Raw genomic sequence first — 20,108 nt, 5'->3', positions numbered from 1 at the left:
ATTGTCAGGCATGGTGTACCAGGCTAATGAATAGGACGGGTGCACAATACCTGCCAATTGTTCACGCTTCCTGGCGTATTGGAATATGTGACGATGCGTACTTTCCTGGATCACTTCTCAATGCAGAAGTGAGTGGATAAGAACTAACCTCTTGAATCCGCATAGACGCCCATAATCGCGACCTTATCCCCTGACATGGCATCTGTCGCATGAATAGATATGGTGCTGTGCTATTTTTAAAATGCTTTCGCTCGGAAAGTTTCAATATAACCAAGGACAGAGCTGCAGACGTCCTAGACAATACAAGACAATATATTACAGCAATAACATCTAATGTTTTTGGATTTCGCAATACTATTTGCTACCTTAGCACACTGCTTACGGTACCATGGGGATGCCTTGGAACAAAAAGCCGTTGGATCCTGTCATTTCTAATTATTCTCCCGCACATAAATCTGGCATTCTTTAAATTAAAAGAGCCGTGTACACAATAAAAGACGACCATCCAGAAATCAAAATGTTTTTATTGGTGTGTTTCTTTCACTCCACAAGTTGCGATATTTAATTTTTTTTTTTTGTACTTTTTTTCAGCATTATTTTTTTCTGCCTTTTTTTTTGTTTCATTTTTCTATGTACGATATCATGTTCAGTCTTTCGTACGATGAATTTTTTTTTCTTGTTTTTGTTCGCTTGTAGAATGGCGTTCGACCCATTTCTGGTTTTGGCATATGAAAAAGAAAATGAAGGAAGGAGAGAGAGAGAGAGGAGAGGAGTGAGGGACGGGAAGGGGGGCGGAAAAGTATTTGACCCTTTGCTCGTCAGACTTAGGGGTTGGGTGGGATTGGCAGTAAAAGACATTAGGACGAAGCAGAAAATTGACATACATGTGCACAGAACATAAATGTGGGCCATTGATTTGGACTCAAGACCAACTCTCGAAACATAGAATTCCCAAACATAATCTATCACTCAGAAGGCACCTTCCATTATGTGGTCCACCCATCTGTCTACAATTCAGAGACCATCGCCACTAATGGAGTGCATACTCTAGCAGTCCTCTGAACTTCCACTAATGGGAAGGTCTTTTCTATAGGAATCTATAATGGTATTTTATACCCGTTGCCTTTTGGGCCTCTCATAAATAGCATTTCTATATTCATATAGTCTGAAATATAAGAATGACAAAAATAATCTTTGTAAGTGCTGTGTTCTGCTCGGGAAAACATGCAGATTCTTGATCATTTGTGGAACTTCCTTTTTTCTATTGACTCCGTAGGTTCGAAGAGCGACTCCCCATGTGTTGAGCTTGGATAAATGGTGGTTGATAGGACAAGAGAGGACATATAATGACGTGCTTAACTTGCCTACATAAACTACCATTTATCCTGGTATGTCAACCAACATGTATAACTGTCTCTCCTCTTATCACAGATTTCTCTTGTACCATGTCTAATTTTACACAAGATAATAGTGACAGCTTCTGTCAGTTTTATGGAGAAAAGACCACCATCCTAGATTGACCACATGGTCTACACCATGGAACCTGCATATCTGTACCTACAACCCTATATTGGTATATTATTATTTCATATATCTATTTAAATATATAAAGATCTATAAATTTAGAGATATATAGATCTCTAAAAGGGGACCATAAAGCAGATATATGATTGTATGTAGGTTTTGGCATTAGCTTTGTGCAGGAACCACGGAAATGTTGCCAGCGCCTTGTTTAACCTTCAGTGATGATATTAAGACCAACCTAGCAGTTCACGTCAGGTGGAGGCACCGTAGGGGCTGGTAAAATGATTGTTTTGATGTGCCCCCCAAAAGCCATGCCTTATTGCACTGTTCCCTATACGTCATGGCCTACATATAGCAGCAGGAGGCTGTAAGATGTATAGCTTTATAATTACTTTTATAGCGTTACTAGCTATTTTGTTCTTTTTGTTTCGTGCCATCCTTGTATATACTTTGCTATTCAAAAATGACGGTAACCACCTTTTTTGATCATCGTCAGTAGAACAAATATAGCTAATTCTCAGGCAAATAGGTGGCCAAAATTAGAAAAGCCTGTACAATGCTAGATTTCTACATGCAACGTAACAATAAATTAAGAAAAAGACGCGGAAAAGAAAAAAAAAACAACGAAAAAAGTAGCTGGAGACACAAAGTGGTATCTTTGGGACTGACGAAGAAGTTTCTCCATGACTGTGGCCGAAAGGACAGATAGTACCAATGTGGCCAAACCAGATCTAAAGAAACTTTGCAGAAGGAAAACACACATAAATTAAAGAAAAAAAATCCCCCTACTGATTATTTCCGCACCTCAGATACAAGATTAGGAAGAAGGGTGTAGGCATCTCCCCTCGTCTCTCCCTTCCCCCTTTTTAGAAGTTCGATATTTACAGCAATCGGAAAGGACACTCGCTTCCCCCATTGTAAAAGTTCCAATGTTTCTCTGTAATAGAGGCAGGGGGTGTTTTGTGCTTAAATAAAGAATATGCAGGGCAGTTGTACAGTTCACTTTCGCTCCAACTTTCAATTTTAGTCGTTTTCAAACTCCATGTTATGTCTTGTTTTTTTATTTTTGATAAGTTCTTTGTTCTTTCCACGTGAATCACAAACTCTTTTGGACGGATTTGAGTTAAAAAAAAAAATCTCTTACCCTGTCTTTGGGGCAAATATAGGGGTTTGGGTGAGAAGAAAAGATGAGAAGTGAGGGCCACAGTTTTTTCGAAAAGCCCAAGGAAGAAGTTCATTATTGAACGGAAAGTGGCTTTTGCTATTTTTTTCTACGAATTTCCATGTTCTGCTCGTGTTTTTTTTTTTTTTTTTAACGGGAATGCAAATTATAAGCTGTGACCTTTCAGAAATAAAAAATGTAAATTTCGCAATCTTAGGCAATTTCTGTCCTCTACTTTCTCATTACTCAGCAAGCCCCATAGGCTGTTTGGCACCACTTATCGAGCGCTAGTGATTAATTCCTTACCAGGTAGTCTCATTGTTTGCATCACTTGAAGACATCTGGTATTTCTAACACAAATGGGCTGCCTACAATTATTACAGGCTAAACACAACACCTATCTGTCTCTTCTCATTATTTCTTTAAATTGGCTTTTTTAACAATACTGCAAACTCCAGCACCTAAACTGTTTTTGCATCCATAGCTTTCATGGGTTGTCTTTGGGCAAACAACTGCGTTTTCAGAAGAATATTTTTTGGCTCCCAAACCCCTACCTGTTAGTGGCCTTCTATTTTAGAATTTCTAACAGACACTGGGAATCAAAAGGAAATCCAAGTAGACTGAGCCCACATCAAAACTCATTGTCCATTAGCTCAGGCAGTGTCTTGTCCTCACCCCTGTCCCACCAAAATAACCCCTGTTCAAATACCCCTTCCTTCCATCTGACCCTGCTTTCTTCTGAAATGGAAAGGGAAGGCAGTATTTTTTCTTTTTTTTAATAGGGGAATAACGAGGTTGGTGCCAGGGGTGGGTGAGTAAGTTCAGAGGCTGGTGATAAGCTGCATCTGCCCGTCACCCTCGGGCACTGACCCTTCGAGACCCAGAAACCCCTGTGGCATCTGGTAGAAGGCCTGCAACTGCCCTCTGGGCACTGAACCCAGCCGGCCAGGGAAGTACATGGCATCTACCCCCGTAGGTGGGGGCACCCCTTGGTGGCACGGCAGCATTTCCCCAGATGATGGCAGGCCCGGTTCAGGGCTACTATCTGGGTATGGAGAGTCTCTGAGGTTGGTCATGCTAGTGTATAGTGAATCGCGATTGGGTGAGTCGCGAGGGGCAGCTTCAGCTTCGGACTCCTCCAGATCGCTCTGGTAGAGGATTGACTGAGCTCTTTGTAAAAGAAGGGGCTCCTCCAAAGCTTTATACATGCGCTCCATCTCTAATGTAGGAACCTCTCCACCTTCTGCTAATGCCCCTGATGTCACTTCTTCATCTCCCGTGTCTGTTGTCCCTGCGTGAGATTTGCCTCGGAGGTTGCTGTGCACGAGTTCAGAGATGATCATCTTTTCAAAGGCTGCTGCATCCGTAATATTACGACGTCCGCCGCCTTCTCCCATTTTGGAAGGATCGGGAGGGAAATCTCCAGCTCTTAAAGAGTAACTGTTATTAAAGTTGCCATTAAGAGGAAGGGGCGGGAGTGCGTCCTTACCACATGGATCTCTGCTCAAGGTGTGTTCTGTAGAGTAAGAAAAAAAGGTAAAGGGTAATAAAAAAGCGATGATCGGTGAGATCTACGTCAAATGGATTTCTATGACTGTTTCTACCTCTCTTATATCCTAGAACTTTAATCTGATTGATGTCCTTAAAGAGGACCTATCTCTTGCCCTAAATATGTCCTTTTTTAACTTGGTGTAATTGCCTTTTGTTTTTTTGCTCCTGCACTTCTCCGTTACTGAGATATGCTCCTCCTCTTCCTTCATGCGATTTGTATGTAAATCTAGTCTTGTTAGCCAAGGGGGTTTGACCCTGAAATCTTCTCTGTGGCTGTATTCGTGAGGTTCTAGACACTTTGGCTAACAAAACTAAATTCATATACATGGCGCAAAAAGGAGAATCTCATGAAGGGAGAGGCACCGAAACACCGAAATACCCCCATCTACACCGCCATATTCAGGAGAACAGTGTTATTTGACCAGATTTAAAAAAAAAACCTTATTTATAGCTAGTGATAGGTCCTCTTTAAAGGGGTATTCTAAAGTTTGAAAGTTATTCCATATCTATAGAATAGCTGATAACTTTACGATTGCTGGGGTCTGACTATCATGGCCGAAACTGATCGGTTCTAAAAAGTCCCAGCTGAATGTAACAGAGGTCAATCAATATGCATTGCCGCTCAATTCATTTTACTCAGAGTGCTAAAGATCAGCTGAGAGCAACACTCGGCAATCTCCAGAGCTCACATTAAAAGGGGGTATCAGGAACTTTACAAAAAAAACCAAAAAAATATTGCACCAACAGGCAGGTCATTGCAGCTTACCTGCCTGTTGTGCCCGACGCAGTTCTCTCCCCGGCAGTTAGTACTAAGGTACATTATTTGCTTTTTGCAAAGTCCTGGATACCCCCTTTAATGCTCGCATCGGAAAAAAATCAGTCCAGTTATGCTAATCACAGTCTGATCAGACTCCAATCAGAGTTTGATCAACGTTTGATCAGAGTGTGATCCAATTTTCTTGGATGTGAAGAAGGAGAAAAAAATATTTCTCCATTTTCTTTATTCTGTCAGTCCGTGAAAATTGGGCCCCACTTGAATGTCATCCAAGTACCGTCCGATTTTTTTTTTCCCCACGGACCCATAGACATGAATGGCTGAGTGCGATCTGATAATCAAATGCATGCTGCAATATTTTTCCTAAGACCACACGGTTAGAGGAAAAATCAAACTTGTGCACGTCCCCATAGAATAATATTGGGACAAGCGATATATGTGACCAGAAAAAGCTGAAAAGAATGAACGTATCCATTTCAGTGTAAAAACGACTTTCTGTTCGTGAGTTTAGTCTTTTTTTAGTGTTTTTAAACTGCTCCAGGTTTCCAAAGACGTCAAACAGCTAAATCATGTGAATGCAAGAATGCAATTTGTATACCTCCAGCCACATTCCTACTAGACATGCCTGACTTCTATTGAGCAGGGCCGTATAAGTCTAGTCGGTACATGATTGTATATATGCAATCCGCGTATTTACTGTCACGCGCCTTCTCCCAGCACCGAAAAATCCTGACAGTGTGCATTGTGCGCGCTGTGAGGATTCACAAATCGCCTGGACAACACCTTTGATAGCACAGTATGCAGTATAATAATAAAACAGTATGTAGTAAGCTCCAAAATGATCACAATTTAGATTTAGACAGTGCAATACTTACTGGGATCTCTGAAACTTCCTGTTATTGCAGGAGGGAAAAAAAGAAAAGAAAAGGAAAAATATTAGATTGATATTGAACAAGTGGCTTATAAGGTAATGACTCTGTAAGAGTTGTAGACTGTGCTGCTGTGTTCCTACCCCTGAAGACACCAATCAGGTCAATACTGTGAAATATGGATGGTGTCATGCGTTTCTATGCTTCTAGCGTGTCACGTGATATGGTGTAGTATAAGTATTACTAATATAGTAATGTGAAGTATAATAAGCATAGTGTGTGTACAGTACAAGGCTTAGTACAGCCTGTTATAGGATAGTAGCTGTAGTTAGCTGAAGATGTAGGATAAGATACAGTTAATGTTTGGGATGAGCCCACAATGGGATGGGGTATGTGAGTGAAAAGCAGGCACTTTCTGGTAGATACTCAGATAGGGAAGTACAGTAACAAGTTCACGTTCAGTGGGCTGCTAGGGGCCTATCATTTGAGGCAGTGCTAGAAACCCATGCGGATATTCCGGCAATGTCAGGAGCTAACCGCCTGACATAATGACTAAAGGGCAACTTGTGCCCTCTGGTGCACAGTGGAAGAGGGACACGAAACCACGTGAAGGGCAGGTGATGGATCCCGGGTGCACCATGGGACTGGACAGGAAATGCCTGGGGCTGATGGAGCCAAAGGGTATAGGGTTAGTCCAGTAGAAACACATGGTATGGCTGAAGATGTGTTTTGCTAAGAAAATAAGCGATAATAAGTTCTGTGCCCTATCTCACATGTTACAATGTGATGAACTTGAACTGTCCAGTAAACTTCTCTTAGTTGAAATAAGTTTGATGTCCCCTGAGTTGTGTGAGGCGGCACATGAAGGTGGAGGCCTGGAGACAGCGGAGGCCTGCGGCCTACAAGTGAGTGTGATGCACCCCACACCTGACAGAACACTGGGACTGGGACACTATGTTCCTATAAAGTGCCAGAGCGCTATGGAGCAGCAGCTCCGCCATGGCTACCGTCCTCCGCCAATTTACAACTCTAACAAGGTCATTTTGCAATTTGGGTTTTTCAATAGAAGTAGGTAAGGGTTTGATCACTGTATTAAAGAATACATGTTATTACATGCAGAAAAGTCATTACAGTAAAATTCCAATTCACCCTGCCAGAAATTAATTGTAGGACCTGAAGATTTTAGGTATTTTCCGTCCGTCTACATCATGTCTGTAAGGCTGGCTGCAGAAGAACGTATTAGAAATTGTTGACATCCATGTATAATATGTCTCCATACATCTACATTACAGCGATGTACATGAACACATACAGTTTCTGAGGTTTATACTGAAAATGTATCAATAGAAATCGGAGGTCACTCAGTTGTTCCGTCGAAATCGGAGGTGACTCAGATGTTCTGTCCCCCCCCCCCCACAAATGGTCGGAACGAGAGAAAAAATTGTCATCTGAAAAGCCCTATTAAATAATATCATCTCTCCTCCTCCTCACACCTTCTCTTAAAGTTGACCTGACGTGGTAGATGGATATTGGCAAAACGATGGTCCATACGGTCATTTGGCCGTCTTAGTATGTTCTTCCATACCATAAAAAGAGCACTCATTCAGCCAAACACTCCCATGTTCTCTATGATAGAGCCGATGCCAGATATGTCTGGTGGCTACTTATCTCCTGGAGAACAAAGCAACCGGCAGTCTAAGATTGGACATGTCTGATCGACATCTCCCTCAACACTCAGTTGTCCACTAACCCCATATACATTAGATTGTCTTCCAAACCTTCGCTATTGGTAGGTTCGGTCAACATAAGTCAAATGTGTATGGGGGGCTTTAGTGATTTCTAAACTCTGGTTCAAAAATCTGAGAAAGAGCATGGTCCAAGGGCTGACCCCTGTTGTGAATTCTGTGGTCAAGCTCCCTCCTGTGGTCATGAGTGGTACTTCAGCTGTTCTGTCTATGAGCTTCCTTTGGTGGATGTGAGTGGGGCTGCGGCTTCTGAGTTTCCTTCCTCAGGTGACGAGGTTAAGTCGTTAGGTGCTGCTCTATTTACCTCCACCTAGTTCATTGTTCCTTGCCTCCAGTCAATGTTCCAGTATTGGTCTTGCTCTCTCTCCTGGATCGTTCTTGTGGCCTGTCTGCCCTGCATAAGCTAAGTTCTGCTTGTGTTACTTTTGTTTGCTATTTTTTCTGTCCAGCTTGCTATATTTGTTTGTCTTGCTTGCTGGAAGCTCTGGGACGCAGAGGGAGCACCTCCGTACCGTTAGTCGGTGCGGAGGGTCTTTTTGCGCCCTCTGCGTGGTTGTTTGTAGGTTTTTGTGCTGACCGCAAAGCTATCTTTCCTATCCTCGGTCTATTCAGTAAGTCGGGCCTCACTTTGCTAAAATCTATTTCATCTCTGTGTTTGTATTTTCATCTTCACTCACAGTCATTATATGTGGGGGGCTGCCTTTTCCTTTGGGGAATTTCTCTGAGGCAAGGTAGGCTTATTTTTCTATCTTCAGGGCTAGCTAGTTTCTCAGGCTGTGCCCGAGGCGCCTAGGTCTGGTCAGGAGCGCTCCACGGCTACCTCTAGTGTGGTGTGATAGGATTAGGGATTGCGGTCAGCAGAGTTCCCACGTCTCAGAGCTCGTCCTATGTTATTAGTAACTATCTGGTCACTTTGTGTGCTCTTAACCACCAGGTCCATTGTGTTTCTGAACCACCAGTTCATAACAGTACTGGAGGCCCAAAGTACTAATGCTTCTCAATAGAGGGAAAAGAGAAGTTCTGAGACCATTTTTTTTTCTTTGCACTGTGTTTTGTCTTTCTTTTCCCCTAAACATTTGGGTGGTGCAGGACACAGGTGTAGTGATGGACATTAAAGGTCTGTTTTCTTGTGTGGATCATCTCACTGCAAGAGTACAAAATATTCAAGACATTGTGGTTCAGAAATCTATGTTAGAACCTAGAATTCCTATTCCTGACTTATTTTCTGGAGATAGAGCTAAGTTTCTGAATTTCAAAAATAATTGTAAACTGTTTCTGGCTTTGAAACCCCACTCCTCTGGTGAACCAGTTCAACAAGTTAAGATCATTATTTCTTTATTACGTGGCGACCCTCAAGACTGGGCATTTTCCCTTGCGCCAGGAGATCCTGCATTATGCGATATTGATGCGTTTTTTCTGGCGCTCGGGTTGCTCTATGATGAACCTAATTCAGTGGATCAGGCAGAGAAAAATTTGCTGGCTCTGTGTCAGGGTCAGGATGAGGTAGAGATATATTGTCAGAAGTTTAGGAAGTGGTCTGTGCTCACTCAATGGAATGAATGTGCGCTGGCAGCAATTTTCAGAAAGGGTCTCTCTGAAGCCCTTAAGGATGTCATGGTGGGATTTCCTACGCCTGCTGGTCTGAATGAGTCTATGTCTTTGGCCATTCAGATCGATCGACGTTTACGTGAGCGTAAAACTGTGCACCATTTGGCGGTATTATCTGAGCATAAACCTGAGCCTATGCAATGTGATAGGACTTTGACCAGAGCTGAACGGCAAGAACACAGACGTCGGAATGGGCTGTGTTTTTACTGTGGTGATTCCACTCATGCTATCTCTGATTGTCCTAAGCGCACCAGGCGGTTCGCTAGGTCTGCCACCATTGGTACGGTACAGTCGAAATTTCTTTTGTCCGTTACTTTGATCTGCTCTTTGTCATCCTATTCTGTCATGGCATTTGTGGATTCAGGCGCTGCCCTGAATTTGATGGACTTGGACTTTGCTAGGCGCTGTGGGTTTTTCTTGGAGCCCTTGCAGTATCCTATTCCATTGAGAGGAATTGATGCTACGCCTTTGGCCAAGAATAAGCCTCAGTACTGGACCCAACTGACCATGTGCATGGCTCCTGCGCATCAGGAGGATATTCGCTTTTTGGTGTTGCATAATCTGCATGATGTGGTCGTGTTGGGGTTGCTATGGCTACAAGTCCATAACCCAGTATTGGATTGGAAATCTATGTCTGTGTCCAGCTGGGGTTGTCAGGGGGTACATGGTGATGTTCCAGTTCTGTCTATTTCATCATCCACCCCTTCTGAGGTCCCAGAGTTCTTGTCGGATTACCGGGATGTATTTGATGAGCCCAAGTCCAGTGCCCTACCTCCGCATAGGGATTGCGATTGTGCTATCGATTTGATTCCTGGTAGTAAGTTTCCTAAGGGTCGACTGTTTAATTTGTCTGTGCCTGAGCACGCCGCTATGCGGAGTTACGTAAAGGAATCCTTGGAGAAGGGTCATATTCGCCCGTCGTCGTCGCCATTGGGAGCGGGGTTCTTTTTTGTGGCCAAGAAGGATGGTTCGTTGAGACCTTGTATTGATTACCGCCTTCTAAATAAAATCACAGTCAAATTTCAGTACCCCTTGCCGCTGCTGTCTGATTTGTTTGCTCGGATTAAGGGGGCTAGTTGGTTCACCAAGATAGATCTTCGTGGTGCATATAATCTTGTGCGTATTAAACAGGGCGATGAATGGAAAACAGCATTTAATATGCCAGAGGGCCATTTTGAGTACCTGGTTATGCCATTCGGGCTTTCCAATGCTCCATCAGTATTTCAGTCCTTTATGCATGACATCTTCCGAGAGTACCTGGATAAATTCCTGATTGTATACTTGGATGATATTTTGGTCTTCTCGGATGATTGGGAGTCTCACGTGAAGCAGGTTAGAATGGTGTTCCAGGTCCTGCGTGCTAATTCTTTGTTTGTGAAGGGGTCAAAGTGTCTCTTTGGTGTTCAGAAGGTTTCATTTTTGGGTTTCATTTTTTCCCCTTCTACTATTGAGATGGACCCTGTTAAAGTTCAGGCCATTTATGAGTGGACTCAGCCAACATCTCTGAAGAGTCTGCAAAAGTTCCTGGGCTTTGCTAATTTTTATCGTCGCTTCATCAATAATTTTTCTAGTATTGCTAAACCGTTGACTGATTTAACCAAGAAGGGTGCTGATGTAGTCAATTGGTCTTCTGCTGCTGTGGAAGCATTTCAGGAGTTGAAGCGTCGTTTTTCTTCTGCCCCTGTGTTGTGCCAGCCTGATGTTTCGCTCCCGTTCCAGGTCGAGGTTGATGCTTCTGAGATTGGAGCAGGGGCTGTTTTGTCGCAAAGAAGTTCTGATGGCTCGGTGATGAAACCATGTGCCTTCTTTTCCAGGAAGTTTTCGCCTGCTGAGCGTAATTATGATGTTGGCAATCGAGAGTTGTTGGCCATGAAGTGGGCATTCGAGGAGTGGCGTCATTGGCTTGAAGGAGCTAAGCATCGCATGGTGGTCTTGACTGATCACAAGAACTTGACTTATCTCGAGTCTGCCAAACGGTTGAATCCTAGACAGGCTCGTTGGTCGCTGTTTTTCTCCCGTTTTGACTTTGTGGTTTCGTACCTTCCGGGCTCTAAGAATGTGAAAGCGGATGCCCTGTCTAGGAGTTTTGTGCCCGACTCTCCGGGTTTGCCTGAGCCGGAGGGTATTCTCAAAGAGGGGGTAATTTTGTCTGCCATCTCCCCTGATTTGCGGCGGGTGCTGCAAAAATTTCAGGCTAATAGACCTGACCGTTGCCCAGCGGAGAAACTGTTTGTCCCTGATAAATGGACAAGTAGAGTTATCTCTGAGGTTCATTGTTCGGTGTTGGCTGGTCATCCTGGAATCTTTGGTACCAGAGATTTGGTGGCTTGATCCTTTTGGTGGCCGTCTCTTTCGGGGGATATGCGTTCGTTTGTGCAGTCCTGTGGGATTTGTGCTCGGGCTAAGCCCTGCTGTTCTCGTGCCAGTGGGTTGCTTTTGCCCTTGCCAGTCCCGAAGAGGCCCTGGACACATATCTCTATGGATTTTATTTCGGATCTCCCCGTCTCTCAAAAGATGTCGGTCATTTGGGTGGTTTGTGATCGCTTCTCTAAGATGGTCCATTTGGTACCCTTGTCTAAATTGCCTTCCTCCTCTGATTTGGTGCCATTGTTTTTCCAGCATGTGGTTCGTTTACATGGCATTCCGGAGAACATCGTTTCTGACAGAGGTTCCCAGTTTGTTTCGAGGTTTTGGCGAGCCTTTTGTGCTAGGATGGGCATTGATTTGTCTTTTTCCTCGGCTTTCCATCCTCAGACAAATGGCCAAACTGAACGAACCAATCAGACCTTGGAAACATATCTGAGATGTTTTGTTTCTGCTGATCAGGATGATTGGGTGTCCTTTTTGCCTTTGGCTGAGTTCGCCCTTAATAATCGGGCCAGCTCGGCTACTTTGGTTTCGCCGTTTTTCTGCAATTCTGGTTTCCATCCTCGTTTCTCTTCAGGGCAGGTTGAGTCTTCGGACTGTCCTGGTGTGGATACTGTGGTGGATAGGTTGCAGCAGATTTGGACTCATGTAGTGGACAATTTGACATTGTCCCAGGAGAAGGCTCAACGTTTCGCTAACCGCAGGTGCTGTGTGGGTCTCCAACTTCGTGTTGGGGATTTGGTTTGGTTGTCGTCTCGTTATATTCCTATGAAAGTTTCCTCTCCTAAGTTTAAGCCTCGTTTCATTGGTCCGTATAGGATTTCTGAGGTTCTTAATCCTGTGTCTTTTCGTTTGACCCTTCCAGCTTCTTTTTCCATCCATAATGTATTCCATAGGTCATTGTTGCGGAGATACGTGGCACCTGTGGTTCCATCCGTTGATCCTCCTGCCCCGGTTTTGGTTGAGGGGAAGTTGGAGTATATAGTGGAGAAGATTTTGGATTCTCGTATTTCGAGACGGAAACTCCAGTACCTGGTTAAGTGGAAGGGTTATGGTCAGGAAGATAATTCCTGGGTCTTTGCCTCTGATGTTCATGCTGCCGATCTGGTTCGTGCCTTTCATTTGGCTCATCCTGGTCGGCCTGGGGGCTCTGGTGAGGGTTCGGTGACCCCTCCTCAAGGGGGGGTACTGTTGTGAATTCTGTGGTCAAGCTCCCTCCTGTGGTCATGAGTGGTACTTCAGCTGGTTCTGTCTATGAGCTTCCTTTGGTGGATGTGAGTGGGGCTGTGGCTTCTGAGTTTCCTTCCTCAGGTGACAAGGTTAAGTCATTAGGTGCTGCTCTATTTAACTCCACCTAGTTCATTGTTCCTTGCCTCCAGTCAATGTTCCAGTATTGGTCTTGTTCTCTCTCCTGGATCGTTCTTGTGGCCTGTCTGCCCTGCATAAGCTAAGTTCTGCTTGTGTTACTTTTGTTTGCTATTTTTTCTGTCCAGCTTGCTATATTTGTTTGTCTTGCTTGCTGGAAGCTCTGGGACGCAGAGGGAGCACCTCCGTACCGTTAGTCGGTGCGGAGGGTCTTTTTGCGCCCTCTGCGTGGTTGTTTGTAGGTTTTTGTGCTAACCGCAAAGCTATCTTTCCTATCCTCGGTCTATTCAGTAAGTCGGGCCTCACTTTGCTAAAATCTATTTCATCTCTGTGTTTGTATTTTCATCTTCACTCACAGTCATTATATGTGGGGGGCTGCCTTTTCCTTTGGGGAATTTCTCTGAGGCAAGGTAGGCTTATTTTTCTATCTTCAGGGCTAGCTAGTTTCTCAGGCTGTGCCCGAGGTGCCTAGGTCTGGTCAGGAGCGCTCCACGGCTACCTCTAGTGTGGTGTGATAGGATTAGGGATTGCGGTCAGCAGAGTTCCCACGTCTTAGAGCTCGTCCTATGTTATTAGTAACTATCTGGTCACTTTGTGTGCTCTTAACCACCAGGTCCATTGTGTTTCTGAACCACCAGTTCATAACAGACCCCCGTATAGTTTTGTTGGAGACAGTGACTGATACCTTTAACCCCTTAGCGACCGCCGATACGCCTTTTAACGGCGGCTGCTAAGGGTACTTAAACCACAGCGCCGTTAATTAACGGCGCTGTGGAAAAAGTCAATAGCGCCCCCCAGAGGCCGATTTTCTCCGGGGTCTCGGCTGCCGGGGGTAGCCGAGACCCCAGAGAACATGATTCGGGGGGTTTTTAACCCACCCCACATTTGCGATCGCCGGTAATTAACCGTTTACCGGCGATCGCAAAAAAAAAAAAAAAAAAAAAAAAAGCGATCTTTTTAATTTCTCTGTCCTCCGATGTGATCGCACATCGGAGGACAGAGAAAAGCGGTCCCAGGTGGCCCCCCAATACTCACCTAGCTCCCCCGATGCTCCTCGTGTCTCCCGGTGGGCGCCGCCATCTTCAAAATGGCGGGCGCATGCGCAGTGCGCCCGCCGGCCGGCACCGGGAGAATCTTTGGGGTCTCGGCTGCCGGGGGTAGCCGAGACCCCAAAGAGCATGATCGGGGTCGGTTTTACCGACCCCTGTTTTGCGATCGCCGGTAATTAACTGTTTACCGGCGACCGCAAAAAAAAAAAAAAAGTAAAGTGTAATTCTCTGTCCTCTGATGTGATCGCACATCAGAGGACAGAGAAATAGGGGGATTCGGGGACCCTACAATACTCACCTGTGTCCCTGGATCCTCTTGCTGCTCCTCCTGGCCGCCGGCAGAAGAACATGGCGGACGCATGCCCAGTGCGCCCGCCATCTGTCTCCATCTGCCGGCCGGCAGGAGAACAGCAGTTGGGGCTAAAATTAGGGTTAGGGGTAGGGTTAGGGGTAGGGTTAGAGGTAGGGTTAGGGGTAGGGTTAGGGTTAGGGGTAGGGTTAGGTTAGGGTTAGGGGTAGGGTTAGGGGTAGGGTTAGGGGTAGGGTTAGGGGTAGGGTTAGGTTAGGGTTAGGGCTAGGGTTAGGGCTAGGGCTAGGGTTAGGGCTAGGGTTAGGGCTAGGGTTGGGGCTAAATTTAGGGTTAGGGTTGGGGCTAAATTTAGGGTTAGGGTTGGGGCTAAATTTAGGGTTAGGCTTCTTTCACACTTACGTCGGTACGGGGCCGTCGCAATGCGTCGGCCCGACATACCGACGCACGTTGTGAAAATTGTGCACAACGTGGGCAGCAGCTGTAGTTTTTCAACGCATCCGCTGCCCAATCTATGTCCTGGGGAGGAGGGGGCGGAGTTACGGCCACGCATGCGCGGTCAGAAATGGCGGATGCGACGTGCAAAAAAAGTTTCATTGAACGTTTTTTTGTGCCGACGGTCCGCCAAAACACAACTGATCCAGTGCACGACGGACGCGACGTGTGGCCATCCGTCACGATCCGTCGGCAATACAAGTCTATGGGCAAAAAACGCATCCTGCGGGAACATTTGCAGGATCCGTTTCTTGTCCAAAACGACGGATTGCGACGGAATGCCAAACGACGCAAGTGTGAAAGTAGCCTTAGGGTTATGGTTGGGGCTAAAGTTAGGGCTAGGGTTGGGGCTAAAGTTAGGGTTAGAGCTGGGATTAGGGTTAGGGTTTGGATTAGGGTTGGTATTAGGGTTAGGGTTGGCATTAGGGTTACGCTTGGGATTAGGGTTAGGTTTGGGATTAGGGTTAAGGTTAGGGTTGTGATTAGGGGCGTATTGGGATTAGGGTTAGGTTTGAGGTTAGGGTTGAGATTAGGATTAGGGGTGTGTTGGATTTAGGGTTTTGATTAGGGTTATGGTTAGGGTTGACATTAGGGTTGTTTTGGGGTAAGGGTTGTGATTATGGTTAGGGTTAGTGATTAGGAGTATGGATCAGGTTGGGATTAGGGTTAGGGGTGTGTTGGGGTTAGGGTTGGAGCTAGAATTGGGGGGTTTCCACTGTTTAGGTACATCAGGGGGTCTCCAAACACGACAGCCAATTTTGCGCTCAAAAATGGTGCTCCCTCCCTTCTGAGCTCTGCCGTGCGCCCAAACAGTGGGTTACCCCCACATATGGGGCATCAGCGTACTCGTGATAAATTGGACAACAACTTCTGGGGTCCAATTTATCTTGTTACCCTTGTGAAAATAAAAACTTGGGGGCTACAATATCTTTTTTGTGAAAAAAAAAATATTTTTTATTTTCACGACTCTGCATTCTAAACTTCTGTGAAGCACTTGGGCATTCAAGGTTCTCACCACACATCTAGATAAGTTCCATGGGGGGTCTAGTTTCCAAAATGGGGTCACTTGTGGGGGATTTCTACTGTTTAGGCACATCAGGGGCTCTCCAAACGCGACATGGCATTCAAAGTTCTCACCACACATCTAGATAAGTTCCTTGGGGGGTCTAGTTTCCAAAATGGGGTCACTTGTGGGGGGTTACTACAGTTTAGGTACATCAGGGGCTCTGCAATCGCAACATAATACCCGCAGACCTTTCTATCAAAGTCTGCATTCCAAAAAGGCGCTCCTTCCCTTCCGAGCTCTGCCGTGCGCCCAAACAGTGGTTTACCCCCACATATGGGGTACCAGCATACTCAAGACAAATTGGACAACAACTTTTGGGGTCCAATTTCTCTTGTTACCCTTGTGAAAATAAAAACTTGGGGGCTAAAAATCTATAAACATTTATAGCATTTATAAGCATTATAAACTTCTGTGAAGCACTTGGGCATTCAAGGTTCTCACCACACATCTAGATAAGTTCCATGGGGGGTCTAGTTTCCAAAATGGGGTCACTTGTGGGGGATTTCTACTGTTTAGGCACATCAGGGGCTCTCCAAACGCGACATGGCGTCCGATCTCAATTCCAGCGAATTCTACATTGAAAAAGTAAAACGGCACTCTTTCTCTTCCAAGCTCTGCGGTGCGCCCAAACAGTGGTTTACCCTCACATATGGGGTATCGACGTATTCAGGAGAAATCGCACAACAACTTTTGTGGTCTCATTTCTCCTGTTACCCTTGTGAAAATAAAAATTTGTGGGCAAAAAGATCATTTTTGTAGAAAAAATGCAATTTTTTTTTTCACGGCTCTACGTTATAAACTTCTGTGAAGCAAATGGGGGTTCAAAGTGCTCGCCACACATCTAGATAAGTTCCTTAAGGGGTCTAGTTTCCAAAATGGGGTCACTTGTGGGGGGTTTCCACTGTTTAGGCACATCAGGGGCTCTCCAAACGCGACATGGCGTCCGATCTCAATTCCAGCCAATTCTACATTGAAAAAGTAAAACGGCGCTCCTTCACTTCCAAGCTCTGCGGTGCGCCCAAACAGTGGTTTACCCTCACATATGGGGTATCGACGTATTCAGGAGAAATCGCACAACAACTTTTGTGGTCTAATTTCTCCTGTTACCCTTGTGAAAATAAGAATTTATGGGTGAAAAGATCATTTTTGTGTAAACAAAAGCGATTTTTTATTTTCACGGCTCTACGTTATAAACTTCTGTGAAGCACTTGGGGGTTCAAAAGTGCTCACCACACATCTAGATAAGTTCCTTAAGGGGTCTAGTTTCCAAAATGGTGTCACTTGTGGGGAGTTTCCACTGTTTAGGCACATCAGGGGCTCTCTAAACGTGACATGGCGTCCGATCTCAATTCCAGCCAATTCTGCATTGAAAAAGTCAAACGGCGCTCCTTCACTTCTAAGTTCTGCGGTGCGCCCAAAAAGTGGTTTACTCCCACATATGGGGTATTGGCGTATTCAGGAGAAATTGCATAACAAAATTTATGGTTACATTTCTGTTTTTACACTTGTGAAAATAAAAAAAATGCTTCTGAATTAAGTTGTTTGCAAAAAAAAGTTAAATGTTCATTTTTTCCTTCCACATTGTTTCAGTTCCTGTGAAGCACGTAAAGGGTTAATCAACTTCTTGAATGTGGGTTTGAGAACCTTGAGGGGTGTAGTTTTTAGAATGGTGTCACACTTGGGTATTTTCTATCATATAGACCCCTCAAAATGACTTCAAATGTGATGTGGTCCCTAAAAAAAATGGTGTTGTAAAAATGAGAAATTGCTGGTCAACTTTTAACCCTTATAACTCCCTAACAAAAAAAAATTTTGTTTCCAAAATTGTGCTGATGTAAAGTAGACATGTGGGAAATGTTATTTATTTACTATTTTTCCTGACATATCTCTCTGATTTAAGGGCATAAAAATACAAAGTTTGAAAATTGCAAAATTTAAAAAATTTTCGCCATATTTCCGTTTTTTTCATAAATAATCGCAAGTAATATCGAAGAAATGTTACCACTAACATGAAGTACAATATGTCACGAAAAAACAATCTCAGAATCAGCGGGATCCGTTGAAGCGTTCCAGAGTTATAACCTCATAAAGTGACAGTGGTCAGAATTGCAAAAATTGGCTCGGTCATTAAGTACCAAATTGGCTCTGTCACTAAGGGGTTAAAGAGGATGGCTTAGAAACATCTACTAGACTACTACCTAACCGCAAAATACATGTGATCTCTGGTAGTTCCATCAGTGTAGAGTTTAACGCCTGGACTTGGACATGTGGCCAACTCCAGCCAATCAGAGAAGGCAGCACTGTCACTTACAGACAGTGATTGGCTACTGCAGCTCCATGTTCATCTAGACTAGTTGGATTTGTATCCAGGAGGTACAGAGACCGGTGTGGGACCCAGGATGCATTGGATCAGAAGATATGGGAAAACATTATTCATATTATAATATTTTACAGCATTCTGAGACTTTTCCTTTAAATATTTCAAGTGATCAGAAAACCCCTTTAATGTGATTAGTGCTTTCATGACAGATCTTTGAGGATAAATGGTTGCGTGACATTTACTGAGCAACCGGATGATTAACCCACAATGCACATCAACAACTGAAAGAGTTATTATAATAATAATATATATTATTACAATATATTAATAGGATTCTGACTACAGTCTCACTGCCCGGACCCGCTCTGATTAGAATATTAGCTTAATTATGCAAAAGGAAATGTATTTTCACTCTCTGTCTTTGCCGGCTGTTTTAAGAGCACAGCTTTAAGGAGGGTTTCACATGAATGCAATCAGCCTCCCGGTATAAAAGATAAGGGGAAAAAAAAATCATCATCATTCATTAGTTCCTGGATACAGATCTAACATCAAGACCGGATGAGTCTACTGTGTACAAAATGTCACCATGGGCCCCATCGCAATATTCAGAAAGGCACTTTCCCACTTAAAAGCTCTGCCAAATATATTATGCCTTTATTAAAGTTCCGTTCTTCTGTATGAAGCTCTGTCACAACTAATATTATCATTTTTCCCTATAGTAAAATTCTGTTACTTTTTCCTGACATGATAAATAATATGATTCTGCATGTAGCTGTAGGGGGCGTACGGGCCAAGGATCCTACCAGCGCTCCCAATCTCTGGTTCCCTTCTATGTATGTCTGATATGATATCTTCCTGACACTCTACTAGGCAGCCATGTGTTACATCTATCAGAGATCACAGGTTCAAAATGGCTTCCTCGGACAGACTTGGCACAAACCATTGTGTCTGGCAAATTTCGGAGGAACCCAGACTTTCACTTTTAACCCCTGTACGGGTATCTTGTCTTACAATGGTGGCCACCGGTTTGCTTCAGTGGAATGGCTCCTGTCCAAGAAGCAAACTACAGGCAAGAGGGGTCGTTACGTCAGGTACAAAATCGGGAGACAATTGGGTAGTCAAAATACAGGCCGAAGTCGGACAAGAGGATACACAAAATAGCACCCAGGAGCAAAGGTCTAAGAGATAAGAGAGCACTTACGTTTGTAACAGTGTATCCACAAGCAATTTTTCTTGCGTGTACATTGGTATCAATAAACTCTTTTTGAAGGAGATTTCCGAGAGCCTTGGATCCTTGGATCAAAGGCTAAGAAAGCACTGGTCTAGCTGAAACTATATAACTGGCAGCTATAGACGGCCTGCTGAGATTTGTATAGAAAGGAGCCTCATCCATGACTCCCAGCAGAGAGCTAATTACATACCAGCTCACTACAGCAAAACACATGTGGAAAGGAAAAGGACAACTAATCTCAGCAATCTACACGCTAAACTCCCACACGCTACCAACGTCGAGCAGTAACCGTAGTATTAATGCGGTGCTGCCTAACGACCAGGGTAGGGGTTTCAGAAGTATATTCAGACACGGGTTTGACACCATGTACTTCACATTGACACTAATCTTGAGAACCCTTGCTGACAAGGAAGGAGAAACTCCAGTTTATAAAAATGAACTTTCTTTCACCGGAGAACTTGATTAACAGTGCAATCAGATGACAGCAGGCAATAACATTGTTCTCAGTGGCGGCTCAATACTTGAGGAACACATTAAAGTTCCATGACACTGCATACTTCCCAGATTCTTCCTATAACTTTTTTGCTCATGATGGCCTAGTATTCCTTCACTGTAACGTTCAGGATTGTTCTACATTTTGCCTCAGTCCGTCCCACTTTCCTCTACTGTCTCAG

The 20,108-nt window shown here is 44.3% G+C and overlaps 1 protein-coding gene across 3 annotated transcripts in view; it reads right to left on the bottom strand.

Annotated features, from left to right (window-relative positions):
• Nucleotides 1–2,838: 2,838 nt before the first annotated feature.
• ADGRL1 (adhesion G protein-coupled receptor L1) overlaps nucleotides 2,839–20,108 on the bottom strand; it is a 465,551-nt gene continuing 448,281 nt past the window's right edge. For all 3 annotated transcript variants that reach the window (XM_069766790.1, XM_069766789.1, XM_069766791.1), the window contains 2 exons: nucleotides 5,888–5,905; nucleotides 2,839–4,202 (listed from right to left, as the gene is read on the bottom strand). In XM_069766790.1, the coding sequence (XP_069622891.1) occupies nucleotides 3,508–4,202; nucleotides 5,888–5,905 (713 nt within the window). In that variant the 3' untranslated portion in view covers nucleotides 2,839–3,507. The remainder of the gene's footprint in view (nucleotides 4,203–5,887; nucleotides 5,906–20,108) is intronic.

This window comes from Ranitomeya imitator, chromosome 4 (genome assembly GCF_032444005.1).
Source record: "Ranitomeya imitator isolate aRanImi1 chromosome 4, aRanImi1.pri, whole genome shotgun sequence".
NCBI lineage: Eukaryota > Metazoa > Chordata > Amphibia > Anura > Dendrobatidae > Ranitomeya > Ranitomeya imitator.
The sequence above is the reverse complement of the archived record's forward strand: the minus strand, read 5'-3'. Positions and strand labels throughout refer to the sequence as shown.